Source organism: Purpureocillium takamizusanense, chromosome 7, assembly GCF_022605165.1.
Source record: "Purpureocillium takamizusanense chromosome 7, complete sequence".
In the NCBI taxonomy this organism is placed as follows: Eukaryota; Fungi; Ascomycota; class Sordariomycetes; order Hypocreales; family Ophiocordycipitaceae; genus Purpureocillium; species Purpureocillium takamizusanense.
In genome coordinates, this window is record NC_063074.1 from 2,382,705 (window position 1) to 2,399,060 (window position 16,356).

At 57.4% G+C, this 16,356-nt stretch overlaps 5 protein-coding genes across 5 annotated transcripts; 3 read left to right on the plus strand and 2 right to left on the minus strand.

Annotated features, from left to right (window-relative positions):
• Positions 1-314: 314 nt before the first annotated feature.
• On the plus strand, positions 315-3,483 carry ssr2 (SWI/SNF and RSC complex subunit Ssr2). Its single transcript, XM_047989575.1, has 3 exons — positions 315-671; positions 736-1,295; positions 1,372-3,483. The coding sequence occupies exons 1-3, from the start codon at positions 560-562 to the stop codon at positions 2,830-2,832; spliced, it is 2,133 nt and encodes a 710-aa protein (XP_047845578.1). The 5' UTR covers positions 315-559; the 3' UTR covers positions 2,833-3,483.
• Positions 3,484-4,753: 1,270 nt separating this feature from the next.
• CAT2 (Carnitine O-acetyltransferase) lies at positions 4,754-7,645 on the plus strand. The gene is made up of 4 exons (XM_047989576.1): positions 4,754-5,025; positions 5,120-5,257; positions 5,337-7,002; positions 7,087-7,645. The coding sequence occupies exons 2-4, from the start codon at positions 5,140-5,142 to the stop codon at positions 7,211-7,213; spliced, it is 1,911 nt and encodes a 636-aa protein (XP_047845579.1). The 5' UTR covers positions 4,754-5,025; positions 5,120-5,139; the 3' UTR covers positions 7,214-7,645.
• SRV2 (suppressor of rasval19) lies at positions 7,412-10,289 on the minus strand. Its single transcript, XM_047989577.1, has 6 exons — positions 10,013-10,289; positions 9,793-9,943; positions 9,447-9,705; positions 9,034-9,341; positions 8,465-8,969; positions 7,412-8,400 (listed from the first exon to the last, which is right to left on the minus strand). Exons 2-6 carry the CDS (start codon positions 9,837-9,839, stop codon positions 7,957-7,959), a joined length of 1,563 nt encoding a protein of 520 aa, XP_047845580.1. The 5' UTR covers positions 9,840-9,943; positions 10,013-10,289; the 3' UTR covers positions 7,412-7,956.
• A 423-nt stretch (positions 10,290-10,712) lies between these two features.
• Positions 10,713-13,122, plus strand: JDV02_008021 (uncharacterized protein). The gene is made up of 4 exons (XM_047989578.1): positions 10,713-10,740; positions 10,804-10,879; positions 11,072-11,512; positions 11,609-13,122. Exons 3-4 carry the CDS (start codon positions 11,410-11,412, stop codon positions 12,763-12,765), a joined length of 1,260 nt encoding a protein of 419 aa, XP_047845581.1. The 5' UTR covers positions 10,713-10,740; positions 10,804-10,879; positions 11,072-11,409; the 3' UTR covers positions 12,766-13,122.
• Positions 12,757-16,040, minus strand: MCM3 (DNA helicase). The gene is made up of 3 exons (XM_047989579.1): positions 15,758-16,040; positions 13,137-15,696; positions 12,757-13,065 (listed from the first exon to the last, which is right to left on the minus strand). Exons 1-3 carry the CDS (start codon positions 15,828-15,830, stop codon positions 13,032-13,034), a joined length of 2,667 nt encoding a protein of 888 aa, XP_047845582.1. The 5' UTR covers positions 15,831-16,040; the 3' UTR covers positions 12,757-13,031.
• Positions 16,041-16,356: the final 316 nt, after the last annotated feature.

Sequence of the window (16,356 nt, forward strand, 5' to 3'; positions counted from 1 at the left end):
GACATCCGGAAACCGTTAACTACCATGCGTGCACGCAAAAGGCCAGGACAAATCCACAAATGTATAGATACAGCAGAGTCTAACACTCGTAGCCTAACAGCCACTGCAACTCAAAAGTTTGGACCTAAGCATTCGTACAGGTACGCCCATCAGGCCCAGGCGAGCCAGAGCCCCCACTCATGAGTAGTCCATTGGTTGAGATCGCGTCAAGCTTGCGCTCTCAATGGTCAAGGCGGCCAAGTTGGAGCCTCTGACTTGCCAACCCCCCGTCCTCCCATCGATGTCGCGCCAAATTTCTTACCTGCACCGTCACGCACCCACTCTACGTTGCTAACTCCCATCGCCGCTCCGACCCCAGACGACGCGCCTGCCACCAAGCATTGCGACACCATCGCCCAGGCTGTCCAAGATCCGCTCAAAAGCGTCAGCTCGCAAGTCGCCCTCACTCAGGCTGCAACCGACCATTCTTCTCTCCTGACGCGTCGCTCTCCCTTCGTAGCTGCCCCTTTGACGGCGGACGTGTCTCTTTTCATCAAAGCGACCGCGAAGCGACGTCGCCATGGAGGATTCTGCAACATACGGCTCCCCTGGGAACGGCGCATCCCCCAATGGGAACCCTATATTGGCACAACCTCCGCTACAGCCTGATGCTGGTGCGACCGATGGTCACGGTAAAACGCGCCGCTGTCCGCTCTGACGTTGCCCTCACTGACCCGCTGCTATCTACCCACACAGACATTCAAATGACCGAAAACAACGCCAATGAGGCCATCATCAAGCAAGACAGCGCCACCCCCGGCCCGGTGGTGGCTCCCGACGACCCATTGAACGCCCCGGAAGGTCCTCCGGCTGAGACAACGGTTCGCGCTGATGAGGAGATGGGCGATGCGCCGACCGACAATGCCAAGCAGCCAGCCGCCGCTGCAGGCGAGCAGGCAGTACCCGTAAGCGACGGCCAGGATAGCAAGCCCAAGGAGACCATCGAGTCCGCCGCCCGAGAACACCTCGTCTCTCAGACACATGCCATTGTGCTACCTAGCTACAGCACTTGGTTCGATATGAACGGTATCCATGGCATTGAGCGCAAGGCCATGGCGGAGTTCTTCAACAACCGAAACAGAAGCAAGACACCCACGGTGTACAAGGATTACCGGGACTTCATGATCAACACGTACCGCCTCAACCCTGCCGAGTACCTCACAGTCACAGCCTGTCGTCGCAATTTGGCAGGGGACGTGTGCGCCATTATGAGAGTGCATGCCTTCCTGGAACAGTGGGGGCTTATCAACTACCAGGTGAGCATTGCTGCATATTTTTGCGTTGCTGTGTTGCCATTGTATCCTTCACACGTGGACTAACCAGATGCTGCAGGTGGACGCGGACCAAAGGCCATCGCACGTCGGGCCGCCCTTCACCGGACACTTCAAAATCATCTGCGACACTCCCCGCGGTCTCCAAGCGTGGCAGCCATCGGCTGACCCTGTGGTTCTCGAAGGCAAGAAGAACCAGGATACAGACAGGAAAGCCAGTGCCTCAGCCGCCGGGAAAGGCGACTTGAATCTCGAAATTGGGCGGAACATTTACGAAGCCAACGCCAAGGGCACTCCCGTCGGAAACACGGAGACGAAGTCAAATGGCGAGGCGCCAGCGACGAACGGGGTGTCGGGCGCGGATGAGCTTACCACGACGCCGGTGACAAAGGTGAATTGTCATCAGTGCGGCAATGACTGCACGCGCGTCTACTTTCACAGCACACAAACGGATCCGACTTCCAAGGCCAAGTACGATGTGTGCCCGCTCTGCTTCACGGAGGGCCGGCTACCCGCAAACCATACCTCCAGCATGTACACGAAGATTGAGAATCCAGCGTACGCGACGGGTGTTGATCGGGATGCCCCATGGAGCGATGCTGAGATACTTCGACTACTTGAAGGATTGGAGCGGTTCGACGAAGACTGGGGTGAGATTGCGGATCACGTGGGAACCCGAACTCGTGAAGAGTGTGTCTTGCAGTTCCTTCAGCTCGACATTGAGGAGAAGTATCTTGGCTCAGAACCTGCCGTCAACGCACCGACAGGCCTGTCGATGCTAGGATCGCAACACGGGCAGCTTCCATTCAGCTCAGTAGACAACCCGGTAATGTCGGTCGTGGGTTTCCTGGCTAGTCTCGCGAATCCAGCCAGCACGGCCGCCGCCGCACACAAATCGGCCGACGAGTTGAAGCGGAGCTTGCGGAAGCAGCTCGATGGAGGCCAGCAAACCGACACGGGCAACGGTGTCCCTGGCAGCAAGAAGGAGGAGGGGGAGGCACCCAAGGGTGGCGACTTGATGGATGTAGATGTCCACCAGGAGCTGACGACGACGTCCACGACAAGGACGACTACGACGACTACGACTACGACTACGAACAAGGCGACCTTGGCATCGGTCCCTCTGGCGTCAATCGGCGCGCGGGCCGCGGGCTTCGCATCGCACGAAGAACGCGAAATGACGCGACTTGTTTCGGCGGCCGCCAATGTGACGCTGCAGAAACTGGAGATGAAACTCAAATATTTCAACGAAATGGAGGAAGTGCTGCGGGCGGAGAGGCGCGAGCTGGAGCGTGGTCGTCAGCAGCTCCTGCTGGATAGGATCGCGTTTCGGAGGCGGACGCGCAACGTGGAGGAGAAGCTCAGAGCGGCGGCTGCAGTGGGTGGTGAGCAGGGAGCTCGCATCGCACACGAGTCAGCGGCGGGCGAGGCTGAAGGCCTGAGTTTCCAACCAGCCGGCACCACGTCAGCAACACTGCTTCCGCCCAGCAGTGATGTGCAGATTAAGAGTCATGAGGTGTGAGTTGCGAGGCGTTGATGGCGGGTAATTAGGACCAATGGAGGGAGGCCGAGGAAGGGATATGATGTGGAAAGACGCTGAAAGGAAGGCAATAGGTATCTTTACCCCTTCTCTTCCCGCACTGTTTTCGTGCCCCTGACAGGCCGCGGTGCTCAAAGAAGAAGGTATGGGACGAGATGATGCGCGCGGGAATGTTGCGGACGCATGTATGTAATTGTATCCTGTGTTTGAGGATTTTGTTTTCGTTTTCGTTTTCGTCTTGCCCTTTGTCTCCCTTTTTTCTTGTCCCCTTTGTGGTGTGCCGGGTTATCAGGCAGGTCTCTCTGGTTGTGCCAATGTAACCTTTTTCGTGAGAGAGGGGAGTTTAGTTTTACTGAGGTACGTACCTAGTTTTGCGGAGAGGAAAGCGGCGCCATCACCAACAATGCAAAGTGGACAGACACCCTTTCTTCTTTCCAGATTTCCTTGACATTTCCTTGACCTGTCAGACTGCAAGCAAATAAGTACCTAGGTACTGTTACTGGGTACTAACCTCATGCGTACGTGCGTGGTACAGTGCAGTGCAGTGCAGTGCAGTGCAGTACAACAATGCGCAGACTGGCAAAGGAGGTGGGCGCCGCCCGGTACCGGGGGCTGGCAGGTCATGTCCGGCGGGGGTGCCGGGAGCGGGAGCGGCGGCCGGCGATGGCCACGGCGGCGGCGCGGAGCGGGCAGCCATGCGGGAGGGGGGGGGGGGGGGATGCGCGCGTCGTGCTCCTGCATGTACGTACCTAGGCGTACGATACGTACTACTAAGGGTACAAGTACTTAAGCTGGCTTTGGGTCCGCGGCCGGCGGATCTGATTGCCGGGAACATAACAACAACAACAAGACAGGCTTGCAGACACCTTTGTTGTTACTACTTCGTACTCCCTTATTAGTGACTGGTTTTGCCTTGCCCTGCTGCCTACCCCTCCTTGCCTCTGGTCTCGTCGGGTCTCGCTCGGCTCTCTTTCTGTCGCCCCCTCCCTCCCCCCTCCACTCGGCCGGCCGGCGGCTCCTCCCAACAACCTCGGCTGTTGCGGCCACGAGGACCCGCCCATTCGGACGTGGACTGCGAAGTAACTTACGGGTTGGGTGATTGATTGGCTGGCTCGTGCAAAGCACACTTTTGAACGGTGCCCCGCCCCGTACCTGGGCTGTCATGTACGTACCTTACCTTGCTTATCCCTACAGTTCCTGACGTTAGTATCGTGCGTGTGTGTGTTCTTCTCGTCTTCCTTCCTTCTCCACGCTGGCCATCCATCCATCGGCCGGCCGGCTCCACCCATGTCACAAGCCTGGCTGGGGTCGGTCGGTCGGTCCGTCCGTCGTCGCACAGCTACAGCGGAGAGGCATGTGCTGCTGCTTCTCCCTGCCTGCCTGCCTGCCTGCCTGCCTGCCTGCCTGCCTGCCTGCCTGCCTGCCTACTACCTAGAACAGAGCACTCTGTGTCGTCGAGACGAACGCGTGCAAGCAAGTGCAAGCACGCGCGCGCCGCGCCGCTCAGGTTGAGAGGTAGAGATGCTGCCCGTAGATGGCACAAGTAGGCACCGCACCTGTGTTGGCTAACAACTTGCTTTGGTGGCATAGCATACTAGGAACCTGTGCCCGTGTCCGAACCCGTTCTATTTCGTACAGCAGAGGTACCCAAGGTACCTTATACTACCTTAGGAACCTTACTTGGGTACTACCTTGGGTCCTCCCGCAAGGAAGGAGTGCGTGCCCCCGGCCTGGAATAATAAGTGGATAGGCCACAACCAAGTCACCACTACTACTACACTACCACCTAGGTACATAGTAACTACCTAAGTACCTCAGGAAGCCGATCCGCCGCGGCTGCCCCGAATCCGACTCTCCAACGCCCCCCCCCGGGGCCGCTGCTTTTCCCTCCTCGCTGCCTCCTCCCGCCCGGAGCCCTCCAACCCATCGCATCGCATCGCATCGCATTTATCATCGCGCCTGTGAAGCTTCCTCCCTACTTTACTTGCCCTCCTCTCTCTCTCATCCTTCCTGCTTGCTTGCTTGCTTGCTTGCTTGATTGCCGCCAGAGGTGCGCGAGCCGCCCAGCAGACATACACACACCACACACGCACGCCTACACACCTACTACACTACACACATACATTCATACATAGTCTTGCCTTGAGGCACCCGCCCGCGCCCCGGCTAAGCAAGGTAATCACCTCGGCCCGTCCATTTCGGCTTCGACATGTTGCCATGGCCCACATGCGCGCGCTCCTATACAAACATTTTGCTTATACCCAACCAGTGCCACGTCAAGGGTCGGCCATGTTGACGTCCGCCGCGCGCTCTCACGCCCTGAGAACCAGCCTCCGACGCATCACGACGCCAACGCTTTCCGTCGCCATGCCTCCCGCCAAGAGAAACAGCAGCTCCCTGCCCCCGGGTTCGTCTCCTCCCGTCCTTGTCATGATGCGCCACATCCGCTCTCTGCTCCCGAGCTGACCCAACCAACGTCCGCACAGGCTACGCCGAGGACAAGTCCAAGGGCGCCATGCTGCGCTTCCAGGACTCGCTGCCTCGCCTGCCTGTCCCGACGCTCGAGGAGACGGCGAAGCGATACCTCAAGTCCCTTCATCCCCTCCTCTCGCCCGCCGAGTTCGAGGCCAGCAAGGCTGCCGTCGCCGACTTCGTAAAACCCGGTGGTGTCGGCCATCGCCTTCAGGACAAGCTCCTTGCCCGTCGCCATGACCCCGCCACCAAGAACTGGATCTATGAGTGGTGGAACGATGCCGCCTACCTAGCATATCGCGACCCCGTCGTTCCCTACGTCAGCTACTTCTATTCCCATCGCGACGACCGCGCACGCCGCGACCCGGCCACGCGCGCCGCCGCCATCACGTCAGCCGTGCTCGAGTTCAAGAAGCTCGTCGACGCCGGCGCCCTCGAGCCCGAGTACATGAAGAAGCTGCCCATATGCATGGACAGCTACAAGTGGATGTTCAACGCCTCGCGTGTCGCCGCTCGCCCCGCCGACCACCCCGTCAAGTTCTCCGCCGAGGGCCATCAACACATCATTGCCATTCGCCGCAACCAGTTCTTCAAGATTGACCACCACGTTGCTGGCAAGCAGCTCAATGCCTCGGAGCTCCACCGCCAGTTCGCACGTGTCTACGATCTCGCCGCCCAGCCCGTGTCCCCAGTCGGCGCACTCACTTCCGAGAACCGCGACGTCTGGGCCGATGCCCGCATCGCTCTGCTCGAGGCTAGCCCTCGCAACAAGCAAATCCTCGACGCCATTGAGTCGGCTTCCTTCGTCGTCTGCCTCGACGATGCCAAGCCTGTCACCCTCGAGGAGCGCGCCCACCAGTATTGGCACGGCGACGGTGCCAATCGCTGGTACGACAAGCCCCTGCAGTTCATTGTCAACGACAATGGCACCTCTGGCTTCATGGGCGAGCACTCCATGATGGACGGCACACCTACCCATCGCCTCAACGACTACATCAACGACCTCATCTTTGGTAACAAGATTGATCTGTCCGACCCTACTGTTCGCTCCGACTTGCCCGAACCTCAGCTGCTGCAGTTCGACGTCACTCCTCAAGTTCAGGCCGATATCGATCGAGCCGTCACCGACTTCCACCGTGTCATCTCCCAGCACCAGCTCGCCGTCCAGGCATATCAAGGCTACGGCAAGGGCCTCATCAAGAAGTTCAAGTGCTCACCGGATGCCTATGTCCAGATGATTATCCAGCTCGCGTACTACAAGATGTATGGCAAGAGCCGCCCCACCTACGAATCGGCGACCACGCGCCGTTTCCAGCTCGGTCGCACCGAAACGTGCCGCACTGTGTCTGACGAATCAGTCGCCTGGTGCTCGGCCATGGGTGATGCTGCGGTTGACGAGACCGCCCGTGTCGACCGCTTCCGAAAGGCCATCAACGCCCACCTCGAATACATCACAGCGGCGTCCGACGGCAAGGGCGCCGACCGCCACCTGTTTGGTCTCAAGAAGCTCCTTGAGCCAGGCGAAGACACCCCCGCCATTTACAAGGATCCGGCCTATGGCTACTCGGGCTCCTGGTACCTGTCCACCTCGCAGCTCAGCTCCGAGTTCTTCAACGGCTACGGCTGGAGCCAGGTCATTGACGGCGGCTTTGGCATCGCCTACATGATCAACGAGAACAGGTACGTTTTCCGAAAACCGTGCTTCCCAACTGCTACGGGCCGATGCGGAGGGGGTAGCTACAAGTACTGACCGTCTTGTCGTAGCATCAACTTCAACGTCGTTTCCAAGGGCCTCGGCAGCGATCGCATGAGCTACTACCTCAACGAGGCTGCGGGCGAAATGCGCGACCTCCTCATGCCAACTATTGAGCCGCCCAAGGCCAAGCTGTAGTTTGCTGACGTCGGCCCCATCCTTCGGCCCGTCAAGCTCTGCCAAGCTCTGCCTCGTGGCTGCAAGTTCGCTACTACCTCGCGCTTGGTGCTGACGGTCTCGCCGCCTGCTGATCGGAGCCATACGGCGATAGCAGGCAAGGCGTTATCAAAAGACACGTATTCCAGCATATCCACGGGGCTTCACATATTCTGCGGGCTCTCAATTGTGTGTATGTATGACTATAAATTCTGCGCATCCGGGAGGACCGTTTACACGGTGGCTCGTGAGCAGATCAAGCCAAGATAAAAGAGATAGAAGAAGATTTGGCCCATGTTGCAAGTCGCGTCAAGGCATAGAGCAGCAATTAGGTAGAATAGACAGGTCTGCGTCAAGATATCTGTCGCGCTAATGCCGAAGAGATATCATCTAATGACACGAACATATATGCATGGCACGAGCCAAGGTCTCTATCCAGCCGGCTATGGCATCCACGGACAGTCGTTACATGGCACCCAAACGGGAAAAGAACCAAGAAGTGAAAAGGGTGGAGGGCTCTCCGTGCTCTCTCTGACTTCTGCGGTGAGATTTCTTTCCGAAGCGGCGACTTCTCCGAGCCATCGGCGCATGTGACGGACACCCTGATCACAATGAATTGACTGGGGCCATGGATCAGACCTTCCGCTTCACAATACGCCTTCATGTGGCTATCGCGCGCCTATGACTCTCGATCGGAAGACGGAAGCGCGGCGTGCTTGCTTAGCCTATCCAGAGTGAGCAACAATCTCACTCACCAAAGCACCCTTGTCCTCGTCGAAGTATGAGCATATTTGTGAGGGGAGTGGAACCTCCTTGTAGTCGTCGCCGGCGCCCGATGTGACGTTCAGGTTGACGCCGTCGGATTTGCTGGTGAAAAGTTTGGTTCCGGTGCTCTCCTTGCTCAGGTAGATCTGAGCACCATCAACCTGGTCCAGCATGACAGTAGGGATGGTGCCGAAGACTTGAAGTGCAAAATTCTGCGCCTTCACAACATCCACGGTTGAGACCAGGGTGTCGACAACAAGCGACAACCGAGACGAGTTCTCAACCGTCACCTGGTTTGCCTTGCCCTTGAGGATGACGGTGGTGTTGTTGCAGCGGCTGATGAGAACAGACTGGCTCAGGGAAACCTCGATCCCGATGGGCTCGGGTTCTTTGTCATAGTTTTCCTGGTGCCTTGAATCAGCCGGGTATTCGATATCTCGCAACTTCAGGCCGGGGGTTGCCATGTACCAGAGTCCACTTGTTTCCCTCTAATTCTTTCTTGGCTGGCTTCTTGACACGCATGCTCTCCGGCTTCGGCTTCTTGCCTGGCGCCGGGCTCTTGGCTCTGTCGCTTACGGCCGACCCAGCACGCAGCGAGGGATTCTTGTGCGTCATTTCTGACTTGTCGACCTTGCGGAGGCCCTTGGTAACCGCTGCGCCCTTGTTGAGTTCGGAGAAGACAGCGCCGAGTCCACTAGGAGAGGCAGTAGCAAGTGGTGTCTCTGTCTTCACATCCAAAACTGGCGCCGGCCCTGGGGGCGGAGGGGGGGGAGGGGGGGGAGGGGGCGGGAGGCCGCCGGGATGTTCCGCAGCCGGTTGGGACTTTTCTCCGGAGAGAGCTTTGGCGACTTCGTCTGCGGGCTGGCCATGGGGGTTCCATGTGATGCCCGACGGGTAGAATTGTTTCACATACTCTGCGAGATCTCGGAAGAGCTGGTAAAAGGACTGAACCCATTCCACCTGCTTGTGGTCTCTGCCGGCAGAGGTTAGCTGATATGCTCGCGCCTACCAGATATGTCAGAGTTGGGGAGCCGTGCCTGTCTTTTTGCTCCTTGAGCACCCGATTTCCAAAAAATTGCGCAGAGCCGAGACACTCTTCCACATGTTTGTATGGGCGACTTTCAACAGTTACCCATGCCAGCATCATGATGCCATCAGCCACAGTACTCAGCTGCGTGTACATGGGATCCGGCCGGTTCGAATCCTTGAGCTCGCCGACGCTGATGAGGACATCGTTAATCGGCTTCAGTAGCGTCTGGTACAGGGGAAGCTCTGGCTTGAGTGCCTTTGTCGTGAGAAGTAGGAACTTGCGCTCTTCCTGGAAGCCGCGAAGTACAACACTGGCCTGTGGACCGGATGCGTTGAGCGGTCAGCAGGAGAGGTGGGCTAGGGTGGAGATGAAAGGGGGCTCATGGCATCGGGAGGGAGCAGTTTTAGGCCAGAGACGGACCTGTTGCGCGACGATGCCGCCTATCTCGTTGCTCAGCTTCACGTACGCGTCGACAGACGACGCCAGAAGTGCGTCGAATTCTTCGACGACTTCGGGAACATTTTCGGCAGGGGGTAGTTTCGGATGCGTCGGGGGGCTGGAAACGGTCGAGGCGTCTGGAGGGGCCGCGACAGATTGGCCAAGATTGAGCGCAGGTATGTCCTTTGGGAGTTCCGTAGTGGTAGCAATGTCCTCGAGGCGAGACGTGGCGGCCTCGAGACTAGGAATTGTATCAGTTTCATGAGGCAAAGGGTGCTACTCCAGCACGGGGACCTTGTCTGCGCAAGGGCAAGCGGGGGCTTCGTACCGCTTGATGAGCGTCGTAAGGTTATGCATGGTATTAGGGGCGGCCATGTCGAGGTTCTGGCGCTTTGGCGGCAAGGGGCGCGAGGCAAATCAAGGCGCGTTGATACCGGGGGTCGAGAGGCAATAGGAGTAACGTTGCGGGTTCGGAACTACTACGGCAGCAGGTCAGAGCATGGCGCGAGGGTGGTAGCAGCTGGAATCTGCGCAGAGTTGTCGCTTACGATATATATGTCGTGGACGCAGCGATTGACCTGGCTGGTCCTGCTAGTACGTGGCTGATTGAGACGTTGTCGGTCGCTGCCGAAGGGCTGGGGGCTGTAAGTTGACTTGGATGCGACGGGCTGTCTCTCGCGCGTCAGCGGGCGGCGCGGGCAGATGTCGTCGTCACGGGGGCTGCTCTGCTCTAGCTTTGGGCGGATGTCGAGGTGAATGGCCTGTGCACGGGTCTGAGCTCTGGTTGAGCGAAGGAAGTATAGTTAGTATATGTGTAGTCTGACGAGGACTGGGGCAGATGGCCGATGAGGTAACCTTGTCTCTCCTATTTGCGCATCAGGGGGCGGGGGTTATAGCGAGTGTAACGTATAATATATATATACATATATATATATATATATAGTCTAATCCGTAAATTATTTTAGTTTATTACATAAGTAATATTATATTGTTTTTATAATAAAATAACCTTATCTTAGATATTATTTTCTTAATCTTATTTTTAAATTATATATTTTAAAGAAAATATTTTATATTAAACTAAAGTATTATAATAACTATTTTTGACCTGTATTTAAAATTACTAATATTAATATATATGTATATATATTAGCCCGGGCGTCCTCGGTCCGGCGAATTCCGTATTCTTTAATTGTCTCTAGTAATCTATATATATATCATAGCAATGGGTGGCTAGAATGAAATCGAGGAACGACTCCCGCCCGTCCATAGAGTGGTAGGCCGTCACCACCCAACGATCTCACATGCAGAGATGCTCATGCATGGAACATGACAGCAGACCGGGCAGTACTCGACGGTGCGGTGAGCACGGCACCAAGATCAACGGCGCCCACAACCACCGACTCCAGGGTAGTGTGAGTGGCGAGACTATTTTGTTACGCGCCCCTCCTGGTGTCGGTGAAGGAACCCCCGTGCCCCCTGCTGCCCGCCATCGCTGCCAAACAATCTGGACCCAAGCAAGCAAGGATACCGGGGCGCAACATGCAACGGGCGCGCTTGAGCACGGGTACCTGAGCTGTTTGTGCTGACGGTGGCACCCGGTCTAGGTAATGGACTGAAGGTGCAACGGCAGGCGACCCGTCCGCATATCCACCGCCTGAACAGATCGGGCCGTGGTCTGCCAGGACAATATCGGAACGACGGCGACGGCGACAACGTGGCGGCGGCGGCGGCCACCCCAAACCGCCCAACACATCACCATTTGCGCAATTCATGGCCTCCACGGCACCGCTGGCCGAGTCAACTAATTAGACTACCCAAGGTACCTTAGTGACCGCACAAGTCCAGTCTGTCTGTCACTTGCCCACATGCCTCCGTCGACACCCAGCTTTGCACCCCCTTCCGTCAACCACGTTCGCCATCCACATCGTCGGGGACTGCCACAATGGATACAGCACAACCCCCCGGGGCCAGGGACGACGCCGTCCTCGAAAGGGTGGACAATAACCCCCAACTGGACTTCGTCACCATGGGCATGTTCCTGATCGGTGAGGCCCCAAGCGGCGCAAGCGTCCACACAGCATACCTCACTCCCCGCGGCAAACTGCCCTCTCGTCGTCAAAAATTAACAACGCTGGTCGCAGATGAAATAGAATTCAAACTACCGACACCCCCCGTGCGAGATATACTCGGCGGCGCCGGATCCTACTCGGCTCTGGGAGCGAGGCTCTTCTCACCGCCGCCACTGTCATACTCCGTCGGATGGATCGTGGACCAGGGCTCCGATTTCCCCCCAGCCATGTCCACCCTGATTGACAGCTGGGCCACCGCTGCCATCATCCGGAAGGACCCAGACCGCCTCACCACCCGCGGCTGGAATGGGTACCAAGGCCCAGCCGACAGGCGAGCCTTTAGATACACGACACCGAAAAAGCGCATTACAGCACACGACCTCACACCGGCTCTCCTGCTTTCTCGCTCCTTTCACCTCATTTGCTCGCCCACTCGTTGTCAAGAGCTTGTCGCCGAAATCACTGCCCGCCGCAAAGAACTCACTGGCCGCGATACCTCGTACACAAAGCCGATATTCGTCTGGGAGCCGGTCCCCGACCTGTGCACCCCTGAAGAGCTCCTCAACTGCACGAATACCCTGCCCCACGTCGACATCTGTAGCCCCAACCATGCCGAGCTCGCCGGTTTCATGGGTGACGACGGCATTGACCCGGAGACGGGCCAGATCTCAGCATCGGCCGTAGAGCGTGCCTGTGAGCAGCTGTTGGCCAGCATGCCCCTTCAGTCGTACGCTCTCGTCGTACGCGCCGGGGACAAGGGCTGCTACGTCGCAAAGAACGGAGGCCGCAGAAGCACGTGTCAACCCCGGCCACGAAAGAATCATGCCCATGGCGGACTTCGGCCCGATACCGACATGGAAGCCCTCTTCGCCGGTCTCCTCCAAGATGAGGACGGCTCCATCGCACGCGACGAGGTTGAAGTTGTTGCCGGCACCGAGTACTGGATCCCGCCTTACCACCGCAACCCAGCAAGCGTCGTCGACCCGACCGGTGGGGGCAACACCTTCCTCGGCGGCCTCGCTGTTGCTTTGGCTCGTGGTCACACACTTATGGAGGCGGCAGCATGGGGTTCCGTGGCTGCCAGCTTTGCAATAGAGCAGGTGGGCATGCCCGTTCTGGCGGCTAACCCAGACGGATCTGAGACGTGGAATGGGGATAGCGTGTGCCGGCGGCTTCAGCATTTCAAGTCTTCATCACATGTAGTAGCTCTGGATGGTGATATCCCATAGGCCAGCTCCTGAGCAGGCAATGCTCACACAGCTGTCTGATTTATTCAATTCCTCAGACCTGGTCCGTAAAATTACTGGATGGCCTATCACATGAGACGACTCCCTGCCAAGGAAGCATCGCCAAGAGCTTCCCTTCCCTCTTTCGAGTGCCAGCCGGCCGCAGATAACTGCCCTCTGCCCGGGGAAGCCGAACTACTGGGCTCGTCTTAGATACGGACGACGATCGTCGACCGCTGCAAAAAATCAAGATCGTGACGCCATGTTCTTCATATCTTATACACCAAATCACCATCCGCAAACCTGTGCAGGTCGGTCAGCTCTCGAACGCATCCGAAAAAAAGGACATGTCACTCGACGATATCGAAACTCACATGATGTGGTTCAGTTTCTCCAATTCTTTGAGAGCCTTGACAGCCTCTCCCTTGCTGAACGCACCCCCGTCACGATCGTGAATTTTGGCGTTGACGGCAGCGGTAACTGCAGCCAGCGACGCAGAGTCGTCCTCGAAGAGTTCAGTACTGAGCAGCTGTCCCAGAGCTGTCCTATAAACGGCAACCCTTTCGGGGGCGATAGGAGCGTCATCGTCACGGTCGTCATCGATGTTTAGGGCACCGGCGCCATTAGCAATCTCCTCGTCATCCTGATCCTCATCCTGCGTCTCCAAGGGCAGTTGCGAAGCCGGTAGGGACGAGGCAAAGGATGTCTGCGACTGCGAGGTGCCGTTCCTGGAGCGGCCTGACCGACGGGGAGCTTGTGAGACCCCTGCGACGTCTAAAGTGCCCGCGTCCGCGTCGTTGGCCTGCTCAATGTCTGCTGACGCCGACGCGCCTGTTTGGGAGCGCGTCACAAGCCGCCTCCTTTGACTGCCACGGTAGGTACCCGCTGTTTGCTCTCTATGCTCGTCGTTCTCATCATCGCTGTCGGAGCTTTCCTCGCTCGAAGAGGCGAAATTAGTGGCGTGTGTTCGTCTCCGCTTCTTGCGTGATTCATCCTCAACCACCTCTTTGAATAAAGCAAACCTCAAGATGGCCTCGGCGGCTGCAGCGTCGCGTTCCTCGACTCGGTTCGACAAACGGGCTTTGGCGTGGGCCGTAGCGAGTCGAATAATGGTCTCAAGGGTGCGCACGGTGAGTGGGCTAGTTCGCCTCTGATTTCCCTCCATTTCGTCGTTGCGAAGACCGACATAAATCTCGGCGATTCGGTCCGAGGCATCTTGCGTCAAGACTGGCTTGATACGCGTCTTAGCATATTGTATATACTTCTTCATGAACGGTATGCTTAATATCTCCGGCTTCTTGTTCACGCCGCGGCCAGACGTGAGTGGAACACCAGCGTGGAGCATGGCGTCGTATTTCTCGTAAACCTCGGTTGGCCCCTGAGAAGCGGCTTGGCTATCGGCGGACACACCAAGAGACTGGGCGGTTTGTTCGCGCACGGGAGCACCCTCCTCGCTACCAGTCTGGCGATACCGATGCATGCGAAGCACATGCTCGGATACTTGGCGGTCCCTTGTGTCTTCAATGTCGTCGGTCAGGACAAAAAGAAGGTCGAATCGGGACAGTAGAGAGTCTGGAAGGGCGATATTCTTGTGAGGATCCTTGTGGGGGTCGTACTGGCCGAAGATAGGGTTCGCAGCCGCGACAACAGAGCAACGAGCGTTGAGGGACGTGTGTATGCCAGCCTTGGCGATGGTGACGGTTTGCTGCTCCATGACTTCGTGAATTGCGACCCTGTCCACATCCGACATCTTGTCGAACTCGTCGATGCACACGACGCCACGGTCAGCCATCACCATGGCACCGGCCTCGAGCCTCCTTTCCCCTGTCTCCTTGTCTGATGTCACAGCAGCTGTCAAACCGACACCGGACGATCCGCGGCCGGTAGTGGCGATGGCAAGCGGGGCGGTATTAAGCACGAAGCGAAGGAGTTGTGACTTGGCCGTGGATGGATCACCGACCATGAGGATGTTGATATCGCCTCTGAGATGCGTGCCGTTTTCCAGGTTCTTCTCCATGCCTCCGAGGAGCATGAGAAGTATGGCCTTCTTGATGTAATCGTGGCCGTATATGCTAGGCGCCAGGGATTGTGAGAGTAGCTCAAGGAGATTTCTCCGTTTGGACACCTTGTTGATGTTCCTGATATCAGTGTCCGTGATGACAGCAGTCGCAACACCACCGCCGGACTTCGAGGACAGGAGAACAACATTATTTGCAAGAATCATGGTCTTGAAAAGGGCACTGTTGTGGTTGGTGTTGCGGTTGCCGAGTGTACGGAAGATGCCCACCAGCTGGACTCTGTCACCGGGCTTGACAAGATCCACCAAGTCGTCGTCAAGGATTACATCGACACCACGCGGCAGCTGACCAGCCGGCGCACGCTCGGGCATTTCCTGTATTGAGACTGTCTGATGGTCTCTGTATGTGCAGAACCCGTACTCGGTGACAAGGGGATTTCCGTCGTCATCCTCCCGCGGATAGACACTGGAGGTGGTTACCCCGTTGGTCATGGTCTGGTCCTGGTACTCGCGGAAGTGGAACTTGTCCTTCGCTTCGTTGTAGTGCACGCTGCGGACGACCTTGGGCCGGATGAGGGAGCATCGTGTAACGATGCCCTCAATGGACACCATCTGGTTGAGATGCTGGGAGGACAGCGTGCGGGGATTGCACGAATTGAGTCCAAAGCTGCCCGCCCAAGCGCAGTAGTACATGGTGTCGCGAGCCGTCTGGTCGGGCCGGGCTTGTGGTATCGCTTGAACAATCTCTTTCAGGGCATGGTTGAAGGCCAAGATATAATCGAAGGGCTGCTGCAGGACGCCCTGAGCGAGTTCTCTGCTGTGGTCGCGGACATGATCGAGATTGACCGTCAGACGGCGTTGGTTCTTCTGGAGCATCAAAATGATGTCCGATCTGTAGCTGCGCGCATGCGGATCACCTGCATTCGAGCGGGGGTCAGCCACGGTCCGCAGCAAAGTTGGACGTGGAATGTAGCGCACTGGGATCTAGGAATTCCTCGGCTTGGCGGATACGATCGCGGACGCCTTCGTCTTGCAGCATGAACGAGTCCATGGCTCTGATGTTGTCCTCGTAATCCGCCCAAGGCGAGCGGTGCGCTGCGAGAGGTTGAGATCGTGGCGAGAAGTGCCCGCCTTAGGAACGTGCTAAACAGGCCTCCTGATGCAGAAGGAGAGAGGATTCCAGTGCAGGCTCGTCGTCGTCGCGATGCGCAGTTGAGGCGAGCCAAGAATCTGATGTGGCGGGCAAAAAAGTCGTTGGTGGTGGCTCATGGAGTGACGGGGGGAAGGGCGGTGGTGGTTCGGCAGGCCAGTAGAAACGCGCGACGCGAAACGCGTTCCTCGGACGCGTAAAGTGGTTTATGGATGGGTGGGTCCGTAGGTACCACTTTAAACCTAGGCAGGCAAGGGATTTTGGGGGGGCCACTCGATGCATGGGGGCCCCGTATATCTTACCTCAGCCTTGCCCAGTGCTCAGCACTATAGCAGGGAATTTACAGCGTATCTATCGCTGAACGCCTGCTATATTTCTAATAGGTGCCTATCGTGACGGGCGCCTGGTTAGCAAATAGACCCTTGCC

Excerpts from the sequence above, each read along its gene's own strand:
- ssr2 (XM_047989575.1), top strand. The coding sequence starts at position 560 with ATGGAGGATTCTGCAACATACGGCTCCCCTGGGAACGGCGCATCCCCC. Across the intron at positions 672-735 it reads TGGTGCGACCGATGGTCACG|ACATTCAAATGACCGAAAAC; the intron begins GTAAAACGCGCC and ends CTACCCACACAG. Across the intron at positions 1,296-1,371 it reads GGGGGCTTATCAACTACCAG|GTGGACGCGGACCAAAGGCC; the intron begins GTGAGCATTGCT and ends CAGATGCTGCAG.
- CAT2 (XM_047989576.1), top strand. The coding sequence starts at position 5,140 with ATGTTGACGTCCGCCGCGCGCTCTCACGCCCTGAGAACCAGCCTCCGA. Across the intron at positions 5,258-5,336 it reads CAGCAGCTCCCTGCCCCCGG|GCTACGCCGAGGACAAGTCC; the intron begins GTTCGTCTCCTC and ends ACGTCCGCACAG. Across the intron at positions 7,003-7,086 it reads TACATGATCAACGAGAACAG|CATCAACTTCAACGTCGTTT; the intron begins GTACGTTTTCCG and ends GTCTTGTCGTAG.
- SRV2 (XM_047989577.1), bottom strand. The coding sequence starts at position 9,839 with ATGGCCGCCCCTAATACCATGCATAACCTTACGACGCTCATCAAGCG. Across the intron at positions 8,970-9,033 it reads CTCAAGGAGCAAAAAGACAG|AGACCACAAGCAGGTGGAAT; the intron begins GCACGGCTCCCC and ends CTCTGCCGGCAG. Across the intron at positions 8,401-8,464 it reads AGGGAAACAAGTGGACTCTG|GAAAACTATGACAAAGAACC; the intron begins GTACATGGCAAC and ends TCAAGGCACCAG.
- JDV02_008021 (XM_047989578.1), top strand. The coding sequence starts at position 11,410 with ATGGATACAGCACAACCCCCCGGGGCCAGGGACGACGCCGTCCTCGAA. Across the intron at positions 11,513-11,608 it reads CATGGGCATGTTCCTGATCG|ATGAAATAGAATTCAAACTA; the intron begins GTGAGGCCCCAA and ends CGCTGGTCGCAG.
- MCM3 (XM_047989579.1), bottom strand. The coding sequence starts at position 15,830 with ATGGACTCGTTCATGCTGCAAGACGAAGGCGTCCGCGATCGTATCCGC. Across the intron at positions 15,697-15,757 it reads CGAGGAATTCCTAGATCCCA|GTGATCCGCATGCGCGCAGC; the intron begins GTGCGCTACATT and ends GCTCGAATGCAG. Across the intron at positions 13,066-13,136 it reads GAGAAACTGAACCACATCAT|GTTTGCGGATGGTGATTTGG; the intron begins GTGAGTTTCGAT and ends CGACCTGCACAG.